Here is a 23,787-nt window from a genome sequence, read left to right as displayed (position 1 = left end):
AATGACGTCCTACGTGAGTCTTCCAACCTATTCGATTTTATTAAGATTTGTTAAAAAAAAGAAAACGTCTTTTATAAATGATAAATGTGCACTAAGATTTCTTTAAAAGTAACTTTAAAAATTACTTTAAAATTTCTCTTAAAGTCGAACTCGCTATTTCTGAAAATCCACTTCGTCACACTATATCATACAAGTCCAAACTCATCTCATCATCCACCTACCTCCCCCATCCTTACCTAGCAGCCCCATTAGTTAAATCACGCAAGCAGCTTGTGGGTCGCTACCCCCTCCCTCTCTCGATTTTCTAGACAAACAGGTCCAGACCACGACCCCCCACCACCTTAACTACCCGCCACCAACATAGACTATTCGATTGACCCGAAGGTTTGAGCACACCTCTCAGCGTTTTGCCAACAATCTGTTCGCGTTTGATCCGAGATTTTCTCCGTGAACGCTCGTGATTCTCCGTGACTGGTCGATACAGCCCGTAGGAGTTGGGCTAATGCAATACGCCGTAATGTCGTTTTTGTGTGTGAGGAAGGGGGTAGGGGGAGTTTCGTGGACTTCTCCGTATGGTCGAGCCATATGGTGTACTTTACAAAAGTTCCGTCATCACTAAGCGTTGGCTTTTTTTTCAAGCAAACTTCACATACAGTGTATGGCTTAATGTAACAGAGACGTGTATGTTCGTGGGGATATTAACTATAATATAAATAGAAGTTTGTGAAAGTATATATTATACGGTCTAGGTTGTCTTTAGAAAAAAAAATTGTAATGTCAGATTTGATTCGTTGTTATTTGTAGGTAAAGAGAGTAGCATATAGATTGTACTTAATAATGTATAATTTGGCTTATGTTTTTTTTTTCTCTCTTCTTTTTCAGGTACTTGGGATCAATGCGATTCGCGCTCCATAGATCGCCCGTGCCGTCCTTGGTACAGTCTTCCATCCAACCGGTACAGTCTCTCATCCAACCGGTACAGTCGCCCCTCCAACCGGTACAATCGCCCCTCCTGCCGTTCACCCACCTGCCATTCTGTGGGTACTCGATCGGCTTGAAACGATAACTGCGCTGTAAGTCATCTCGCTTCAACAGCTGACTGGGGAGGAACCGGAAATACGTCTTCAGGATCCCCATCCAGATTATTGTTATTTCTGTGTGCTCTCTGGTTTTATCGGCATCGGAGGATAATTTTTTTGTTCTTTTTTCTCTGACGGGATCGTTGAGGGTTTTTATAGAACCTCACTAGACTTGATTCGTTGGTGGTGCTGGACTTAGGATATTTGTTGTGGGATTTTGTTTGTTGTTTCCAGGACTGATTCGGAGTATTCTAAACAATGGCAGCATTCATAGCTAAGCAAGTTGTGGGTGATAAGCTGTCGTCAGTCAAAGGTGAGTTGTATTTTCTTTCATGTGTGTGTGTGTGTTTGTGTAACAAAGTGTTGGTACTGTTGGGTTAGGCGTTCCACTAAAGTACTTATTGAAATAAGCGCTTACAGCTATCCAACCACATGCGGCTAAACTTCTCCCTACGTTAAGGCATTACAATCACCATACTCAAATTCTAATTTTCAAAAAACAACAGCTAATTTAGCTTTTCGTTGTTGTCTTTTGTTTATTTTTTTTTAAGGACGGAAGGGTAGTAGATATATATCCAAATACAAATCTAGGAGGGAGGGGGGGAGGGACTAAGCCTCCCCATACCTTCCGATAGCCTGTCATAGTTATGCGAGTATATAGTAAGAAGCATAAAACCGGGTAATTTCGTTTAAAAGATCCCGAAGTATAAATATGCAGTAGATTTGTTATTTAGAAGGAGGTTTATACCCCCAGCTTCTCCCTAAAAGCGCCTCTTTCGACATACCTTGTAATGATAAATGGTTTTCAACCATTTCGACTATCTCAATCACATTTATTTTTTCTCTTCTTGCGAAAACTGTTCAAAACTGTTGAATTAGTTTATGATGGCACACCTACTTTTGAATGAACTCACGCTTGATTTCTAAGGTCTTGTATCGAATATGTGACACAGTTGTAATGGCATATGTATTATTCAATGTGTTATGCTGTTATAATGACAGACTAACTATCACATTAGTTATACGGTTATAAAGACAGATCTGCGATCGAATGAGTTTTGCCCTGATACCGACAGATCTACTATATTTTATACATTATTTATAATAGTAGACCAACTATCGAACGCGTTATACGGTTATAATGGCAGACCAACTATTACATGAGGTATGCGGTTATTATGGCAGACAACGATCGAATGCGTTATCCGGTTATAACGACAGATATGCTATCGAATGAGTTATACTATTATAATAGCACACCAACTATCGAATGAGTTATACTGTTATAATAGCACACCAGCAATCGAATGTGTTATACGTGTATTATACCAGGCCAACTATCGAATGAGTAATGCGGTTATAATGGCAAATCTCCACGCTCGATTAGCTGATCGGTTGAAACCATTTCAGCCGTGGGTTGCTGGTGTAAACTCATCCATGACGGGAACTTAGTGAGTTACGCTGTGCTGAGTCCGTGTTCGATTATTTGGTGGTCTTGCTCGGGTCATATGGTGTCTACCATCATAGATTCTCGCCTCGGGTCATAGGGTGTCTACCATCATAGATTCTTGCCTCGGGTCATAGGGTGTCTACCATCATAGATTCTTGCCTCGGGTCATAGGGTGTCTACCATCATAGATTCTTGCCTCGGGTCATAGGGTGTCTACCATCATAGATTCTCGCCTCGGGTCATAGGGTGTCTACCATCATAGATTCTTGCCTCGGGTCATAGGGTGTCTACCATCATAGATTCTCGCCTCGGGTCATAGGGTGTCTACCATCATAGATTCTTGCCTCGGGTCATAGGGTGTCTACCATCATAGATTCTTGCCTCGTCTACCATCATAGATTCTTGCCTCGGGTCATAGGGTGTCTCATAGATTAATGCCTCGGGTTATAGGGTGTTTACTATCATAGATTCTTCCCTCGGGCCATAGGGTGTCTCATAGATTAATGCCTCGGGTTATAGGGTGTTTACTATCATAGATTCTTCCCTCGGGCCATAGGGTGTCTCATAGATTCTTGCCTCGGGCCATAGGGTGTCTACCATCATAGATTCTTGCCTCGGGCCATAGGGTGTCTACCATCATAGATTTTTCTTCCCTGTTAATATTGAGCTCCCTTCAAAGTGTTGGTGTTAGATTGCGAAAAAAAAATTGTGTGTAAATAAGTTCTATTTTAGTCTAATAATTGTTTATTGATTTAGCCAGTTCACCGCAGTGTAATTATTTTCAGTTTAAAATGGTTGAAAATCTCTCTAACGTGTTATCAACTAATTTTTTTTTTTTTATAAAGTGGCTAACCAGATTGTGTGCTAGCTATTGTGTGCAAGTCTCCGGCGTGTAAAACCAGACACGTACTCGCCCGTTTGTTCAATCGAATGTTCTAATCTTTTGCGAGTGTGGCTGTTTGAAAACATCCATCAAACGACAAATCATGTCTGATCCATCTATGGGTCCACGAGCTTAAACCTGGTCGTTTAGTGAATCGTTTTTTTTTTTTTTAATGGAGGATAGGTTCTTTTGATAAACGTTAAGGAAAAGAGGGGGGGGGGGGGTGAATTCCTTTAGTGAACGTAAAGACCCTAAGTAGGATTAAGTCTACACAAAACGTCGCGGTTAAACTTCAGTGTAAAAGAAAAAGCGGAGCAAATTTTTTTGAATTTTTTTTTTAAGTTTGAAATTTTTTTAATCGGATTAGAATTTCGTAAAGTGAGGAAGATGGGCACAGATGGTTGGGAATGATGTTTTTTTGGTTTGTTTTGTATGCCGTGTGATGGCCGCTTTTTGTTGTATCTTTGAGCGGCCGAGTGGTTATTGATATAAAAGTAACATTGAAATACGAAGCGTGATTGACAAGTAAGTTCATGTTTTGAATAGAAGCGAGAGATTTTTGTTGTGTTCGTGTTTAGTAAGACTAACTGCTGCGGTTACTTTTAGTTAAGAGTGGATTGTGTTAAATAGGTGACATGACTGGATGTATTATTGTATTCCGACCTAAGCTTTAAAAAGGCGTACGGTCGTTCATCGACCGTTTTAAGCTTTGGTGTTTTAGTAGCATATGGCTTAGGTTTATCCCTGGATGGGATGGCATAACGCAACCTCAGACAACCCCCCCCCCTAAAGCCAACCCGTTGGTGAATCGATGGTAGCCGGTTTACCGTTTTCGTTCAATAGAGGTGTTAGCGCAGGTCTGCCGGCTAACTTTAGGCGGTTATCGGATTTACAAAACAGACGGCCTGAATCCATTTTAGTCCTGCACTCACTCAAATATTCAGTTTATATTTTATCGATTTAGATGGAGAGAGATGCATTAAGTGTATATATATATATATATATATATATATATATATATATATATATATATATATATATATATATATATATATAATGTTGGTGATACTATAAGCATTATGTTTGTTTTCGGTTTATTTCTTTGCCAATTTTTGTTAGATGTATTTTTTTTCTTCTTTTTTTTTTAATTTTTTTTTTTGCCTCAGGCATGTAATTTACAGCGTCAGTTGTGTGTGTTCGCTTTAGTATTACAGTTTTCATCACCGGCTTGTGAGGACTGATTCAGATTTACAATAGTAATATTTCTTTCTTACTTGTAGCCTACTTTCATTCATTTAAGATGGTTTACTTATACATAGATCTAATACAAAACGTCTAAATATAAAAAAAAAAAAAAAAAAAAAAAAAAAAAACCTGAAAATGCAAATGTGAAATTAAATGATTCAATGGATTTTTTATTTATTTTTTTTCTTTATTAATCACCATTATTTGGTCTGACTCATTAATAGTTGTTGTAATAGTTTACCCCTTATATATGGCGTGATATCAAACTAGATTTAGTGTTTGCTTTTCTAAATACATTCAAGATTTAAGGTGTGGCATTTAAAAATAAAAATACGAATGATGCTGTAACATTGCCGTTTATATAACGCACTCGGTCCTAATGATCTTAAAGTGCATTTTTTAGATCATCCGTCGTATACTTACGTAATTTTGATTTCAGTTTCCGAACATTACTCTAAAAAAACGTTGTCTCCCTTACATGCTTTAAAATAGCTTAGGTAAAAATAAAACCACTGAGATAAAACAGTGGTAACTGATGTAAATACTGCATTACATGATGAGTAATGAAGAGTTATAGACGTCCGCACCATCGTCTTCTTACCCGTCTGTTTTTTTTTTTTCAAACTTGCGTGATAAAACATGCGTGTCTTTGACCTGAATGTGGAATGAGAAATGACATTTTTTTTTTATCTTATAGATTCCGATTTTGTATGCTTTTAAAATACTTTAGCTTATTTTGTTGTATATGTTGCATGTGCGAAATGCAAAAGGAGCAGTCACTTTTATTGTATCGTATAAATTCCTATTTTGTATGCTTTTAAAATACTTTTGCTTATTTTTTTTTTTTTTTTTGTAAATGTTCCGTGTGCGAAATGCGAATTGAGAAGTCACTTTTTTTTCTTATAGATTCTGATTGTGTACGTTTTTAAAATGTTTTTTTTTTTGCATATTTTATTGTCAATGTACCATGTACTCGAACTTTACATGAATCAATTGATTGTTTAATGGAGATGAGGTGTTTCAATTTTTTTTTATTATCAATGTATCGATTGATTTAAAACTTAAATCATGTTTTATAACGAGATCAACCCTTTAAAATAAGTCTCTGTTATCCAATGGGTGACTTTATTTAAGTCTTTTGAGTTTACCTTACTTGGGAGAGGGGGGGTTAGAAAAAAAATGGTTTTTGTTTACTCTGACCGCTACTTGATTGCTTTTAAAATTTGTAAATTGTTTGAATCGATTGCGGAAAACAAATTTAACACGAAACCTAATAATTGGGGAAATTTAAATTAGTGTACACAATACTGGGATGGGATGGCGTGGCCGAAGCGGTAGAGTGCTAGGCTGCTAATCCGAAATTCTCGGGTTGGAATCCGGGTCCAAGTCAGTAGAACGTCCCTAAGACCACACGGTACCTAACTTATGTTGGGGAAAGTAAAGGCGGCTGGGCAAAGAGCTGACCACACCTTCTCTTCACATGCCGAGGTCAAGAAATATATTAACTCTACTTCATCTTCCAAATTATCGCTAGATCTATAGTATTCTTTACTAACACAACATTGGTAGGCTACATAGAGCTATGGGGGTTCTTTGGTAAATTAAAAAAAAATGAGAATATACAAAAGGAATTTTGAAACATTGTGTTTTGTTGTTCTGTGTTTAAATGACTAAACAAATGGCACAGTGATGGCGAATATAATAAAAACAGCTGCTTAGTGATTATACACAACATGTATTTGTGATACCTTTACTGATACTAAAGCATAACATTGCATGAAGTTAAATGTAAGAATACAAAAAAGTGTAACTGTATGTATACAAATTGAGAGACAAAAAATAACAGAGACAGAGCATATCAATAATGTTTATAAATTAGCCAATTGTTATGAATACTAAAGGACACACCATCTCCCGGGTCGTGTTTTTAAGCAGCGGTTAATTGATCCTCCCGCGGCCATCTTAGAAAATAACCGCTATGATTATTAAATGTCTTGTAAATGACAAACGTCGACAGGCCGGGATTATGTTGCAATTATCAGTTGAAAGCAAGTACTGGTTGAAAGGCCTGACATTTCTCATTCGGTAAGCATTTTTCTTTTGAGAACATCTCGAGTTGGTCATTAGAATCTTGTTTTTGTTATGTTAAGAGGTGATTTTTAAATGTTAAGGTACAATCTAGATATGGCAATTTTTTTTTTACATAATTTATTCGGTTTTCGTCGATACATTTTTTTAGATAGTTTTGAATTTCCTAAGAAATGTTTATAAACATTAATTTGATGTAACATGCTAAAGATATATTTTTCTGTTATATTGTTCTGTTACTTTTGTCAAACTTTACTATATGCTTATTGGTTAGAAAACCTTGTTGTAAAATATCAATTTGTTTAATCGGCTTAAGTTCAACTTGTACTTTGATTGTTATTACCCACTGGTAGTTTTTTTTTTTTTTAAATTAATTAATTAATTAAATACTTCCCTATATTGTTAAACCGTTCGGTCTGAAACAGTATCTTCATGTACTTTTAAAACAATAAAAGCATTTACTAAGTCAGCAACAGCTTAAGGAAATGTATATTTATTTCTTCTCTTTAGTTCTTTAAAAGCGTATTATTCTCAAGGTTTTAATGCTCGTTTTATAATGTAGCTACGCTCATATCCAGGATATGTAAAGGGAGAGAATTAATAAGAAAGATGATGAAGTGGAAATATTAGAGAAACAGTTTTTAAGCTATGTATATATACAGTGAAATGAAAAAAAAAATAGGAAAGGACGTAACGGGCCATCAATAGATGTGCTAATTAAGTAAAAATAAAAGGGAAAGTTAAGATAAAATGTAAGGAAAAATTGAAGGGAAAAAAATGTAACGAAAAAAATTAAGAGAGGGAAAAAAAGGCGAAAAGTAATAGAGAAACTGAAGCAGAAATGTAATTTTGTAACTTTGTAGAAGGGAAGTCTTAGGATGTGTTTAGCTCGACGTGAAACCACAAGACGGTGGCCTCAAAGTCACGACAGATGGTTTCATCTCTCAGTCATGACTAGCCGGTCTTCTTATGTGTGTGTCTGTGGGGGGGGGGGGTGGTTGATTGGGTGCTGGATTATGGTGACTTGATTAGTTATATGTGAGGGTTGTTAGTTAGTCTAAGTAGTTCTGTGTGGAGGTTGTTTGTCTATTTGTGAGTAGTTTTATTTGAGGGTTGTTAGTCTAGCTGTGAGTAGTTCTTTGTGAAGTTTTTTGTCAAATTTTGAGTAGTTTTATTTGAGGGTTTTTAGTCTAGCTGTGAGTAGTTCTATGTGAGGGTCGTTAGTTAAGTCTAGCTGCGAGAAGTTCTATGTGAGGGTCGTTCGTCTAGTTATGAGTAGTTCTATGTGAGGATCATTAGTTAGTCGAAGATGGCTTTAAGTAACTATCGATACACTAATGATTAACCTTTGTACTTTTAGAGAATTATATTTATCTATTTTTCAATCAGATCCCACCCTTACTGTTTACTGTCTTGCCGTCTGTATTGATTTTAACCAAATATTTGGGACAAGGAACGCAACTTTGCCCAAAAAGTAGGCCCCATCTTTTTTCTACCCCGTTCGTGCCCAAGACACATGGGGCGGATAAAGTAGAGCTCATATGTGTCATTGACCTCCCAATACATTGGGATAATGTGGTCAGCACTATCCCCAAGCGCCTGTTTTCACTAACGTGAGTCAGGTACCCGTCAGAGCTGGGTGGACTCAGGGACGTCCTATAAACTCAAACCCAAAGTAGGGCCTATGGTGGGTTTTTGTTTTTCCGGGTTTTAAACTTCCCTGAGCTGGGTAGGTCGTCACTGTTGTAGTTTTTATCACACCCGAGTCGGTTCATGTTTCTGTCTATTCCTGCCTACTTAGTTATCTTGTACACTTGAGTGTTTCAATATACAAGATGGTTACATTTCTTTCTTGCGACAACCTTGTGTAAATTCTTTTGAATTTTAATGATATAATTAAAAAAAAAAGTGTATTCTTATTTATTTCATATGTGTATTGTATGTTTAGTCATTTGTGTTGTGAATATTAGCTTAAAAATTGACGCATATTTAAGTTCTTTGTAAAAAATAATTTGGTATAAGAAATAGAAGGAAGTCTAACTTTGTACCTGCTGTCCTGTAAAAATATGTGTTTTTTTTTCTATCTTCTAAAAGACAAAACCAAACTCATACATCACATACTTCGCTGTTTACTGTATACAATCTGTACTTTAGAGTTCATTTTTACGAGGGCCAGTCGTAAAGCGAGAAGAAAAGTTTCGGGGGAATTCCACGAAGAATTATACCCGCCTGAAGGAACTCGTACTCCCGGCTATCGTCTTCTGTCTCCCTCACATAATCAGAGACTTTTTTTGCTGAGCCCGTCCAGCTAAGCTCATTAGTTGCGTGAGAAGAGAAATACGATTTTAGGCCTAAAATTGACCGCACAAAGCCTTATCATTGGGAGGGCTTACCTCCCTTAATGAGGTGCTATCAACAGGCTAGGGGGGGGGGGGGCTATTTTTAGAAATGTTTGATGAATGTAGAGAAAAAAAAAGGGGGATAAAGAATTTTGAGATTCGATTAGATAAACTGACAAAAATGTTTACATCTGAGGAAAGGTATTCAGAGGATACTTTCCCTGGGTAGATAATGGTCCTATTATAGAAATGAACAAAGACCATTCGTTCACAGTGTATTCGGTGCAATGTATTTTAGATGACATTGTCCAGTACTGAGTATTATATTCTTGACAAACTGAGTATTATATTTTTGACAAACTGAGTATTATATTCTTGACAAACTGAGTATTATATTCTTGACAAACTGAATATTATTTTCTTGACAAACTGAGTATTATATTCTTGACAAACTTAATATTATATTCTTGACAAACTGAATATTATTTTCTTGACAAATTGAGTATTATATTCAACTAAAATAAACTGCAATTTTCTTTTTACAACTTTAGTTAGAATGATACTAGTATTTGTCACAAAGATGACACAATGACAATATGAATTATAAGCAATATGTCTTACACGTTAACACTAGCTGTCCATGTTCATATTAAACTCAAACACTCCCTCCGTTATATATGTAGATTACGTACATATATATATATATATATATATATATATATATATATATATATATATATATATATATATATATATATATATATATATATATTCAACATGTGTTATTATGTACAGTTGTATGCATTTATGTAACGATATATATATATAAATATATATATATATATATATATATATATATATATATATATATATATATATATATATATATATATATATATACACACATTAGTACAAAGAAACATGTATGTGAATAGCTACCAGGTTAACTCAACACATACGATACACCATACTTTCTGGCTTCTTGCCTGGTTCCATGACACGGGTCAACACTGGGCATACTGCTAGCCCCCCTCTCGAATGTCTATCGATTTTTGTCTATGTGCCGGAAAATAATTCTCTATTATTATGTCCGATTTTTTTTCTCTCTCGCCTCAAACCATAATTTCCGTTATCATCGTTTTATAAAAAAAAAAAATTTAAAAATCTCCCAAATTTCTAAATCACAATTTCTTTACGTGTTCCATTAAAAAGAAAAAAAAAATAATCTTTTAACTTTTTTAAAACGCCATATTTTGTACTTTAAATTTTTTGTCCGGGCTCTGATAGAAGGGAAATGACGTCAGAACTTGACTTGCAGATGGAATGCTAAACACACTTTCATTGCGCCAAGTCCGACTACTCGCCCAGCCCTTTGATTCCCGAACCCCCCAAAAAATCGATGATAAACTAGTACCGTCGAGTAGAGGGATGGCCAAAACTTGTAGTCTAGAAATAACAAACATCTGGGACTTGGAACGATGTTTTTTTTGTCAAAAAAATATAAGCGTTGCTGACGTCAATATGTTTTTATTCTCCTCTTTTTGAAAATTTAGACTGCAAATGTTTTTGTTTTAATATGTAAAATGTATTTGTTGCTAATTTTTTTTCATATTGTTCAAATTAATACTGATGCATATCAGTAGTCCAAGCTATTACCCTTAGCTATCCTTGCCCGAATGCGAGAATTGCCCGAATGCGACAAATGCCCGAATGGACATTTTCCCGATATTTGAAAAAATAAACACATTTGTTTTTATGCTTAGAAGTGTGTTGATTATCAAAATGTCAAACTTGAATTGATTAAGAATGTCTATTGGTTATTCTAACTTATCTTATAAATTAACATTTTGTTTTCGGGCAAACGGCCTTCGGGGAAGTAGCTTGAGGGCATTTGTGGCATTCGGGCAACGATAGCTAAAGACTTATTAAAATTTGTGTCCATTCGGGCATTTGTGGCACATGGACAAGTGTCCATTCGGCAAATCGGCCTTCGGGCAAACGGCTTTCGGGCAAGTGTCTTTCGGGAAAACTTCCGGCTCCCGTGTGCTTTATGCCCACAGTAACAAGTGCTTCTGAGTTGAATGTCTATGTCTTCCTTAATAACAAAACTTTCTGACTATTATGTCTCTCTTAACACATGTGTGTACGCTTTATGTCCATGTCTCTCTTAACAAATGTTTCTGAATTTCATGTCCCTGTCACAAAAGTTTCATATTGCTGTCTGTTTTCACAAAAGTTTGTATGTTTCATACACATGACTCATCTGACAAGCTGACATTCATGGCGATCCTTTTATCCAAACATGGCTTTATAAAACTTATTAATTTTTCTTTTATGTTCGCCAAATTTGAAAGTTTATTCAGGAAAATACGTCAATCCTTTATGCTTATAATTTAAAAGGCTCGCTTTCATACTTTCACAAAATCAAGATCTGGTATATATCATAGTTGATGACATCCAATAATGGCGGATACAACTCGCCTTTTTTGTGTTCAAAATATTAAACAAAAATTGAGACTCAACAACTTTTGTGTATTTATAATTGGATAAGGGGTTGCATATGGAAGCATTTTTTTTAGAGATGAAATGTATCTAATTAATGTTGACGGTGCCATGGGGTTCTAGATCTGGCCGTTTTTAATCTCATTACACTTACATCAGCCTTGTTTACTTACATAGTAGTAGGTACAGTATAACATAATCCCATTACACTTACTTTAGCCGTGCTTACTTACATTAGTAGTTGGCACGGAATAGCATAATCTCATTATACTTACAGGTACCTTGTTTATTTTTATATAGTAGTAAGCTCAAGATACATCAAGAAGTTGTTAGTTATTATTGTTCGTTCAGGCATCATAAACATGAACTGACTGGCCATTATTTATTCCTATTTTTATGCATTAATAAACACGAATACACGTATTAAAAAATATACAACTAGACCGGTTTTAGAATTTTACACTCACAACAACATGATGCCCAAAGACAAAACAACTCTATATTAGATACCTCTTGGGAAAATGTGGCGTTTTTAGAGTAGTAGGAAACGAGAAATACACATCATCTTTTACTTATACTTAGAGAAAATGCTCGGATTTTGTTTTAAAAAATAGACATGTTTTTTCCCCTCGAACTCCCCCCCCCCACCCCCCCCACCCCAACCGGACATTGCATATTCCCAGTTTCCTTCTGGACGTATTCTAAGATAAGACAAGACGTCTCGAGGCTTACACACATGGACGTATATCTCTGATACAGCCGGCTATAACATCAGCCCGGGATGAGGGGCACTCAACCCGATCTCTCTCCCCACGGGAGGGGCTGGAGGGGACGTCCGAGTGCAGCAGGATTAGGGTCACCCCAGTCTCACCCCCCCCCCCCCCCCCCCCCACCTCCCCGAGTCTCATCCCCATCTTCACAATTTATTGATATTTATTTTCCCGTTCAAACACGCTCGATATCTTTTTATCACATTTAAATGTTTGGTCCCCGCGTTCGATCCTAGACAACTTTATCTCCGATGGAGAAAAAAAAAAACGAACATGGAAACACCGTAGTGTGCTGAATAGATGAAATAGATTTATTCAGGGTGTCTTCTTGGCGTTTTGGAAACTCCATCCTTTGGTGAAGAGGGAATCAATGCACTAAAATATTCAAAGTAATGATACTGAAAGTCGTATTGGTAACGTGTTTATAACAGGTGTCTACTCTAATTGACAAAGCACATGTGTACATTTGTCGCACATAAGCACGTTCAACATGTGTGTGCCCTTTATACCCCTAATAATCACATTCCTTAAGTATGTGCCTACTATGCTTCTACTAACCACTCCACAAGTATGTCATTTAAGCTTCTATGGGCAGTTTGAGATTTTAAACTAATTTTCTCATTAGCGTTTAATTATTTTTTGTTTTACATAATTATAACAACCGATAGATTCCAATGTATGAAATAAAATCGACGCCGTTAAAACAATACACGTAGAATAACAATATGTTAACATGTACAGGAAATAATAATTTCCCGAACATTAATCTCCCCTGCCATTATTTTCCCATTAATACAAACGTAAACACCAGTGCCGGCAATGTTTTTTTTCCAAGTAATTAAAACTTTGTCGAGGGTTATTATTATTTTTTTAAGAGATGGCCGCACTCCCCGGGACATTGATTTGTAACAAGCCCCCCCCCCCCCCTGTGACGTTACGTGACGTGGTAAGTAAATGGCTCGTCCTGATGTGATCCGAATCCGAGGGGAAACTCCAAAGTCAAATCAATAGTCTTGGATCTGAGAGTTACCCCCTCCTGTCGTGATGGCGGAGTACTGCAAACATTTCAACTATTGAATTCAATTTGGTCGTCGCTGGGGATGAGGGTCCCGTGTGGGGAGGTCTGTGTGGAGGGGCGGTGGTGATCTTGTGATTGGTAGAGTTGAGGGGGGGTCTCACTCATGTGGGGAGGTCTGTGAGGAGGGGCGGTGGTGATCTTGTGATTGGTAGAGTTGAGGGGGGGGTCTCACTCATGTGGGGAGGTCTGTGAGGAGGGGCGGTGGTGATCTTGTGATTGGTGGGGGAGGGGAGGTCTGTGTGGAGGGGCGGTGGTGATCTTGTGATTGGTGGGGGGAGGGGAGGTCTTTGTGGAGGGGGTGGTGGTGATCTTGTGATTGGTGGGGGGGTAGGGGAGGTCTGTGTGGAGGGGCAGTGGTGATCCTGTGATTGGTGGAGTGGAGGGGAAGTTATCACTCATGATTTATGTGTTCTAATCTATGATGTGGCCGTTGTGATATGGTAAAGGGGAGAAGTTCCTCACTCATGAGGGGAGGCCTGAGCTCGATGTAGGGTCCTAGCATATCTGGTACCTTGCGTAGAAGAAAATAAATGTATTGTACCTGAGAGGGTGGTCTGTGTTCGATACAGGGTAGGACCTATGTACTGATCTTGTGGGGGAAGATAAGAAAGAAGGGAAAGTTTTCATCCGAGGGTATTACTTTACATTGGTAGTATTCATTAGTTTGTCTTTGTCATCAAATTATAGAAATCTAAGTTCGTCTCTTAAGTCAACTGTGGTCAATAGGGTATATTTAATGCGAATATTTTAAAACGATGTTAACTGAAGCATAATATAGGTGTGCGGCAAAGCAATGATGTGATTCCAACAATCAGAATGTTGGTCAACATAGAATTTTAAAATCTACCATCCAACCCTTGATGCTGTCTACGATGTATGTACTTCACAGCTCACGGTACCGTATCACGTGATGACCCCCCCCCCCCCTGTACCAACCCCCATGCAGAAAGCTGCCAACCAACACTAAACCCACGCAGACATTAACAGATCGCCTAGTGTCGCCGGCTCCGAGCTCAGCTGCTAACTGGGTGTTAGCATTTTTTACGCTCGGCGACTTTCTGACCAGAATCGCGTGAGGTAGTCACGCACGTGCAATTACGACCGAGGGTAGTTTCGAGGCTTGGGACTAGATGTTTTTTTTTTTTGTTTTTGTGCGCAGCTCTTTGAAGATGGTCGCTCTGGGAATAATGTGTTGTTTATGTAGGGTAGTCAAAGCGACCGAGCGGTATCAAATAATGGCTGGATTCTTGTTAAACCGTGTTGTTGTCTTTTGCTTTTAAAAAACCACTGATTGAAAATAGCATGTAGTAACAGACAGTAAAGTAACTGTGTTATGTTTAGAAAAAAAAAATCTGCAGCTAGATGTATACAAATCCCAACAAAGTGAATCGGACAATTTGGGCTTTTGATTAAGGAAGAATTAGACAACCGGACGTTCGTCCAACAAGAGACACTTGCCCGAATTTGTGAGTTGCCCGAAGGTCAATTTTTCCAAAGACCGTTTGCCGAAATGGAGCTCTGCCAGAAATTATATATATATATATATATATATATATATATATATATATATATATATATATATATATATATATATATATATATATATATATATACATATACATATATATATACATATATATATATATATATATATATATATATATATATATATATATATATATATATGTATATATATGTAAATATATGTATATATATGTATATATGTATATATGTATGTATATATATATATATATATATATATATATATATATATGTATATATATATATATATGTATATATATATATATATATATATATATATATATATATATATATGTATGTATATATATATATGTATATATATATATATATATATATATATATGTATATATATATATATATATATATATATATATATATATATATATATATATATATATATATATATATATATATATATATATATATATATATTTATAACTTATTTTGACATGCTGTTGAAGGCCATTTTTGCTTGCGTCGTGTATTTTCCTCGCACTTTCAGTAGTGACGTTAACAGAAACTAAAGTAGGGTGTTTTCCCCACACCCTTCCCGTTCCAATGACGTGTTTGTTCTTGAAACTCTAGCAAGTTATTGATTTTATAGATATTAAATAATAACCCCTTCTTAAAAAAAAACAGTTATTTTCGTTCGACAGAGGATGTGGTAAAGAAAACAGCTTAAAACGTCAATATTCCACCCACTTTCCCCCATCTCACGTCATCTTTAGGAGGGCAAACATCTGCTGTCGACGTCTTGTGTGGAAAAACTCCCGGAAATAATTTCTATTTTTGTTTCTGTCACCTGTTTCCAGCTAGATTGTATGAGCATCGAAGATCTCAGTTGTAATAAAATAAAATGCCAGTGGACGCGTTGTGGTTGAGTCGCTTGCGGGTTTGGTGTCGTGTTGTGCTGGGATAGGGAGGGTTGTCAGTTTTTCTTGCTGGGTTCAATTCCTGATATGTAACAAGACTAGTAGAATGCTCATGTACGACATTTTTGACTAAAGAGGAAATCGCATTCTTCAGCACTCCGTATTAAGCATGTAATGCTGAAGATCATCTTCACATCACTCACTCGGTGTATACGACAATGCTCGCACCAATGTTTCAGCGTAGATAAGAACCATTTTTAAAAAAGAAATCATTTTAGAGCCACGTTCTCAATGTATCTAATTTTAGAAACACTGTTCTTATTTCACTAACTTTAGTCAACTGTTCCTTTTTTCTTTATTTTTTACCAACTTTACAATACCGGAATAATAATATCATTTCAAACAACTCATAAAGCCTACTGCTAAAAGGGTGTTACATTACATAAAGATGTCTTATACTTTATACAACATATCCCTAGTAATCTGTGGGTTTTGTTTATCATGTAATCACATGTAATGAATATAAGATCTTCAATCCAACACCTTTAAACTAAGCGATTTTTTTCCCTAAATTATAATGCTATTGTGTAACGCTATGGTAAAAGAGTTTGTACTAAGGCAAATGAAAAAAAAAATCGTGTACAATAAGTTTAAATGGTGTTTCGACCGTTAGAACAATCAGTGTGGCTCATTTGATATTCTCAAGTAAAAAAAAAAACAATCGTCAGAAGAGTGAGTTCTACGGAAACTAGTTAACCAAACACGTTCCAGGAAGTGCCAACACAATGCCCAACTGCACTTTTATCCTAAGCCTAGCTTCATATGGACCAGCGACATCAAATCATCGCGGTGAATATAAATTCCAGAATTATTCCGGATCCTGAGAACCCTTTCTGGCAGGAACTCCCATTTCCTACGCGATCTTGTTCTAATCTTCATCAAACATCACCGTCTCCATTGACAGCTGATTTATTTTATTTTTCACGTCCAAATCGCATGCAACAGACTTGGGTGATGGCGTGTTGTTGCTTGTTTCGTTCTTTTGCTTTGGGTTTAAACTTTTTGTTTGTCTGCTGGAGGTGTACTGTGGCTAAAAGGATAGTAAGTAAAAACAAATATTAGGAAGTATTGTAAAAGTGAAAAAAAAACAAAACAACCCCATATCGAAATATAACTCTTTATCCAGTTTCTAAAGTACCGATAATTTGAGTACCCTTTCAGTCTTCTTCTTCGTTCTTAATTTTTAGTGTTGGGAGGGATCGAGCCTTATCTGCCAGAGGGTTTGAACTCGACCATGCTTCCATCACAATTAAGGATTACGTGTCAACTGGTTATGCGCCATTGAGGCCATTGACTCAGATTTCAGCCTGCTTTTCTTTTTGGATTTGCTTCCATAGACTTTGTCCATCCAAGAACAAACTACAAGGCAGCAGTTGTTTGATTTTGGAGTTGTCTCTCCTAGAAGAGTGGCTGTCCCCAGCTAACGAGCCTCATGTGCCCGAGGGTTCGAACTCGAGACTTTTCGGTTTAGCAACCATGAGCTTTACCGACTCGACCACGCCGACCCCTACCGTTTCAGTTATCTGGGCGACAATTTATATATAAGTATTAGCTCCCGTAAAGAGATTTATATAAACTTTTAAACGCTTTTCTGTAACCGGGTTACTTAACCTTATTTCCCAATTTCTCAAACACCATCAGAATTTGATCAATTTATATCGTATTTTCATAAAGCGAATTCGTCGAATTTTTAGCTTCTGTGAGTGTTCTCGAAAAAAAAAAGCGGTTTTGTCACAAAGTTATATATTTCTATACTTCGATTTCATTGGAAGTGCCATGTCATTGTAATATAAGTATATACAAGGAAGTTTAGAAGAGCTCACTAAGGTGGTGAAATGATGGTATGGCCGAGTTGGTTAAATGATGGTATGGCCGGGATGGTGAGATGATGGTATGGACTGGGTGGTGAGATGATGGTATGGCCGGGGTGGTCAAATGATGGTATGGCCGGGGTGGTAAATTTGATGGTATGGACTGGGTGGCGAAATAATGTTTTGGATTGTGGTGTGATGGTTATATTGCAGGGATAGGGTGAAATAATAGCACGGCCAAGTTGGTTAAATGATGGTTTGGCCCGTTTTCCCCTGAATTACCTTTTTTATAGGCGTCGTATCCTGGCTATTGGTAAGCCTTGATTGCTTCCGGCTTTTAAACGGCGTGATTGATTTTACGTTGATTGGAAAAGCTGTTGGCGCGTGGTAAAGTAGATAATGCATAATGCATGTCTTCAAAACACTGTGGGTTTCAAATTTCCCGAATTTTTTTCTTCATTTTTTTTTCAGTTTGAATAATAAAAAAATAAAAATAAAAAAGCCATTTGAATAGACTCGTAAAACAATAGTTTCCACCTTATTCCAAGACCCCAAATCATACCTTTTTCTTTCTCTCTCTCTCCGGGTCGCGGTAGAGGATATGTATTAAAAGCCATTAAGAGATTTGTATTGGAGCTAATGCGATAATGGGAGTAGAGCGTGTGTACAGCTCGCTGTTTGAGTGTCGGCTCGGCTCCATTAGCTGCACGGTGTGTGTCGAAATCTAGGAGAGGATACGCTTTTTTGTTGGTGACGTGCTGGAAATCTGACGTATGTCGTGATGAATGTGGGGGGGGGGGGGGTGTAGTTGTAAGACAGTAAGATCGCTGTTGGTAGTCTTTCATATGTCTGTCTGTCTGTCTGTCTGTCTGTCTGTCTGTCTGTCTGTCTGTCTGTCTGTCTGTCTGTCTGTCTGTCTGTCTGTCTGTCTGTCTGTCTGTCTTTGTCTGTCTGTCTGTGTCTGTCTGTCTGTCTGTCTGTGTCTGTGTGTCTGTCTGTTTGCCTTTCTGTCTATGTATCTGCCTATCTACCTACCTGTCTGTCAGTCGGTCGGTCGTTCTGTCTGTCTGTCTGTCTGTCTGTTCGTCTCTATCTGCCTATCTATCTACCCACCTACCTACCTTCCTACCTACCTGTCTGTCTGTATCTATTTATTTCTCTCTCTCTCAATATATATATATATATATATATACATATATATATATATATATATATATATATATATATATATATATATATATATATATATATATATGCTGATGAATAAAAACAATCATTGATTGTGTTAAAGAGCTTACTGTCGAACTAACCGTTTTGGCTAACCATTAAGCGTGCTGATTTGAAATGTAATCATAATGTAGTTCTGTCTTGAACTGTGAAGGTATTGTGTACGCATTAAATAAGTATTACGCAAATATTTGACAGATCTTTTATCTTCAACAGGCGGAATAAAAATAATATCCAACAAATGATTGTGTCGTATTTGTCTTGATGCTGTTGTCTTGTTTCAAAATTGTAAACATCTGTCTTCTTTACAGCTGACGTTTATGATAGTTTTCCATAAAAATATCTTTAAAATCTTCGAGATATGACATTTTTTATAAGAAAACAACATACTTTGTTTTAACTTCGTCCCTTATTTTCCTTTTTATTTTCTTCCAGACCCACCCTCGATTTTCCTCCCCACTTTATATTTATCCCCACTCTCCATTTTTCCCACACACATCATCAATTCCCCTGACCATACTATCCCCACCCCTCCGTTTCTTCCCTACTTTGCATATCCTCAGAATTCCCCATTTCCACCCCTTCCTCCACCCCCACTCTCCCGTTTCTTCCCTACTTTGCATATCCTCAGAGTTCCCCATTTCCACCCCTTCCTCCACCCCCACTCCCACTCTCCCGTTTCTTCCCTACTTTGCATATCCTCAGAATTCCCCATTCCACACATCCAATATCTCCCCCCCCCCAAAAAAAAAAAAAAAACTATTTTTTTCTTTACTCTTACTACCGCACCTTCCACGATTCTATATTTGCTGGCGTCTTCAAACAAAAAAAAAAGAATTGCTGGTTGAGAGGACGTAATGTGTGGGCCAAGATTTCCCACAGGATTCGATTGCTGGTCCCCTTATAGATATCGTGTCACACAAAAAACTAAAGTTCCCTTTTTGAACTTGACGATCCATGAGGTAGAGTTCATTTGTTTCTGTGACCTCAGAATATGAAGAGATAATGTGGTCAGCATTATGCCCAGCTGCCTTTACTTTGCCTAACATGAGTCAAGTACCCATCAGAGCTGGGTGGACTGAGGGACTTAGACAAGAGTTGTGTTTTGTGTATGTTTTAACTCACAACACAATTTCTCCTGCAGAAAGTTGTATGCCAGCCAATACTTTATCAGTAGAAAGTTGAATTTCACATAAAACTTGATTTCTAGAAAACTGTATGTCTCATAAGACTTTGTAGAAAGTTTTATGTGGCATTAGTTACCCCACCCCCTGCCCCCCTCCCTCCCTCCCCCCCCCCCCCCTTCCCCCTCCCCCATCGCGATTGATCAGAATTTGTTTACTAACGGGGAAAAAATAAACACTGTAACATTCAACAATTTTTAAAATATAGCTCTTACAGCACCTATTCAAAACTCTCATTTAAGTTGCCTACTTACCTCTGTACAACTATGCATTCTCTGCTTTCAGTTCTCGTAATTTAGATTTCACATTATCTTGAGAAACTCAGTTTTAAATTCATTACATCTTGACCACCATCCTCTCAGCTTACACATCTGATGTGAATTCTAATCACTGCGTTTCTCCATCTTACCATCGCTGATACTGTCATTCACACAGTTTACCATGATTCCACTACCCCATCCCTCTCCCATCTTATACTGTCGTTGGCGGCTAATTAAGCGAAAACTCCGAGTGTGAGAACGGAACAAAAACAAAGCTTCTGATTGGCTCATTCAAACCTGATCAACAGCCCAGCATGTCTTTCAACTTGGTTCGGGATTTTAAATTTTAATTAACACATTTTTGCCTTGATTGGAATATTGCTAAAAACTATTGGGATTTTGAAAAAAAAATTGTTCCGTTTGTTATTTTTGTCGCTTCCTTTAAAAAAAACCCCATTCACAGCCTTGTTCAAAGATTGGGGCGTGTGTTGATGTGTGAGGTATCCAAGGTAATTTTAGCCACATTAAAATGGGTTTAAAATAGAGGCTATGGATTTTGTGAATGCTCGTTTAATGGCCGATTGGCTGGGGATAGTTTGTTCAAATATGGAAATGAGATGGGAGAAGATTTTTTTTTTTTAAAAGCTTCTTTTCGTAACGTGATACAAAACTAAGGGCATGTCTGTATTATAATGCCTTGTTCACCATTGATATTATTTCCTGAAATTTAGTTTATTTTTAAATTAGTTTTTTTTTTTTGGACGTCGTGGTTGCTAGCCCATAAGTCTCGAGTTCGGATCTCGGTTTGGGCATGACTTTAGGGCGTCCCTGAGTCCACCCAGCTCTGCTGGGTACCTTACTTACATTGGGGAAAGTAAAGGCGGCTGGGTATAGTGCTCACCACACTATCAGTTCTAATTCCGAGGCCTTTTCATCTTCCCAATTGGTCTAAACAAGAATTTAAACGTTTGTTTATTTTTCATTAGGAACTTTTAAAAATGTTTCAACTGTAAGGTTCTTTAAAAAGTCTATGCAGCCTTTAAGGTGTATGTAAGTCTATCTTTTCTACCCGCATGTAATGGGGTGAGTGTTTAAGTACCATGACCTGCAGTATTGATCGCATTGAAGGAACTCATCTCGAGACGTTTGGGTTGATATTCATGCTTTGGTCTACGTTGATTTTTTTTAATTCAAATTTTCACACTTTTTTTTCTAAATTGTTTATTATTTTGGTTAAAATATTATAAATATTGTTTCAACTCAAGTCATTCGTTGTTTTGTTGCTGTTGATGATGTTTTCAAACGCCTATATTTAACTCTGACGTCCAGTCAAACGACCCTCGCCCAGGTCAGCCGCCCCTCGCCCGGTTTACCGTCGCCCAGTCTTCATTTTCTTCTCCATCACTGTTGTGCAAATGAGGGGAAAATCCATACCACTGGCAGAGGTCAAACCGCCAGGACAGAGCACCCTTCTGCCCCCTTCCCCAGAGGTTGAGAGGGGTGTGAGATGAATAATGCTCCTCATGGAATCCAAAGCTTATAACGAAAGAAAAATCCAAACAAAAATATAACACGTTAATCCTGTGTTTAGCCTTCATTTTCCAGCATCCACTGCGAAAACATGCCATAATTCTTTTCACGTAAAAATAATTTTTTTTTTTTTTAAACTTGATCAAACAGGGAAATATGTGGGTTTTTTTGTTTGTTTAGGAAACGTGCTATTACTTTTAATTTAGCATAAACCAAGAGAGTGTAATTTCGGAAACATTTCTTCTGAATTGAAATAATTTAACGCTTTGTACTTCCGATATGAACTAATTACTCGCCATATTAACTGGCTCTGCGCTGGGCGACAACTCTATGTTAATACCAATTATACCAGAGGTTACCATTCCACCTGACGATACTATCGGCCTTGAGGGCTAAAGATAGTAATGTGGAATTATCTTGTATCAGATGCCGCGACCCCATTTTTTTTTAATGTTATCATACAATTATTTGGCCTCGTTTGCTGGTCTAATCGGCCATGTCATAATTTTTGTCCTTGTCTAAAAAAAAAAAAAAAAAAACAAGAAAGAAATATGGACTTGTACATTAGTTGCAATGAGGTCGCTATAAGGGTTGTCTTCTTTTTGCATGTGAAAGGGATTCCCTCCAACCCAATTAAGCATTATTTGTCCATATGGTATACGCCGTGTAGGTCGCTGTCTCCGATTTCAGCTTGCTACAAGTCGGCGGTTGTTTTATTTTGGAGTTGCTGCACCTTCCTCATTTGCCCGAGGGTTCGAACTCGAGACTTTTCGGTTTACCAGCCATGAGCTTTACCGACCCGACCACGCCAACCCCTATATGTAAAATCAAATCGTCAAATTTTGTTAGAATCCCCTTGTTTGAACCATGATTTTGTTTTTATTAAATTGTCCAGTGTTTCTTATTTCTTATTTGTTTGTGTCTTTTGAAACCATGACTTGTTTAAATAAACCCTCAAGTTTTTGTTAAATTCACCGTGTTTGTACCTTGACTTTTTGAAATAAATAATCGCGCTTTTTTTATATTCACCTTGTTTGAACCTTGACTTATTATTTTAAATCGTCAAGTTTTTTTTTGTTAAATATTTTCATTTTTTGTGTGCCTTGACTTGTTGCTCTTTAAATCGTCAACTTTTTCCTTACACCTTCTCATTGTTTCTACCCCAGGTGCCATTGGTAAAGACGAGGAGGGCGGAGGTAACACGAAAGATGACGAGGAGGCGAGAGAGATTGAGGAAGCCAGACGGGAGATGGAGGAGAAGAGGAAGGAGAAACACAGGAAGATGGAGGAGGAGAGGGAGACAATGAGGCAGGGAATCAGAGATAAGGTTTGTAAAGAGGCAGCTACTCTCGGTTTTTATATTATCTCCCCTTTTAGCTATGTTGTGTGTTTGTATGCTGTGTCACTATGCGATTCTTACTAACGCATTTAGGTACTTACTTACTTGCTTACTTACTTACTTAATTGCTTACTTGCTTACTTACTTACTTAATTGTTTTCTCAGTTACTTACTTAATTGCTTACTTACTTACTTACTTACTTGATTACTTACTAACTAACTTACTTACTTACTAATTCATTACTCACGTACTTACTAACTTGCTTCCGTACGCACGTACCTAAATATGTACTTAAGATTATTTTAGGCTTAAAATCATGTACTACTATATTATTCTAGTATTTCAACTATGTAATGCGCTACCGTACAATTTTAGTAGCAGCCAAGACAGTACTTAGATGATTCGTTAATTCAACTTAGATACTCGGTGATCTGAATCGTCTATTTATCATACCTCACAACATAGGCATGACCTGATACCTTTAATAATGTCGCACATAACACTGGCCGTATCGTGTCAGCTACTGC

At 37.1% G+C, this 23,787-nt stretch overlaps 1 protein-coding gene across 1 annotated transcript in view; it reads left to right on the top strand.

Moving 5' to 3' along the window:
• The first annotated feature begins 1,337 nt into the window (after window positions 1–1,337).
• The window catches only part of LOC131957018 (complexin-like), a 48,627-nt gene continuing 26,177 nt past the window's right edge, over window positions 1,338–23,787 (top strand). Inside the window, exons 1-2 of the mRNA XM_059321714.1 lie at window positions 1,338–1,392; window positions 23,087–23,247. Of these exons, the coding sequence (XP_059177697.1) occupies window positions 1,338–1,392; window positions 23,087–23,247 (216 nt within the window). The remainder of the gene's footprint in view (window positions 1,393–23,086; window positions 23,248–23,787) is intronic.

The sequence above is a fragment of the Physella acuta genome, unplaced genomic scaffold (assembly GCF_028476545.2).
Source record: "Physella acuta isolate Inbredline_101_S28 unplaced genomic scaffold, ASM2847654v3 ptg001196l, whole genome shotgun sequence".
Taxonomy (NCBI): Eukaryota; Metazoa; Mollusca; class Gastropoda; family Physidae; genus Physella; species Physella acuta.
This window is presented reverse-complemented; position numbering and strand designations above follow the sequence as displayed.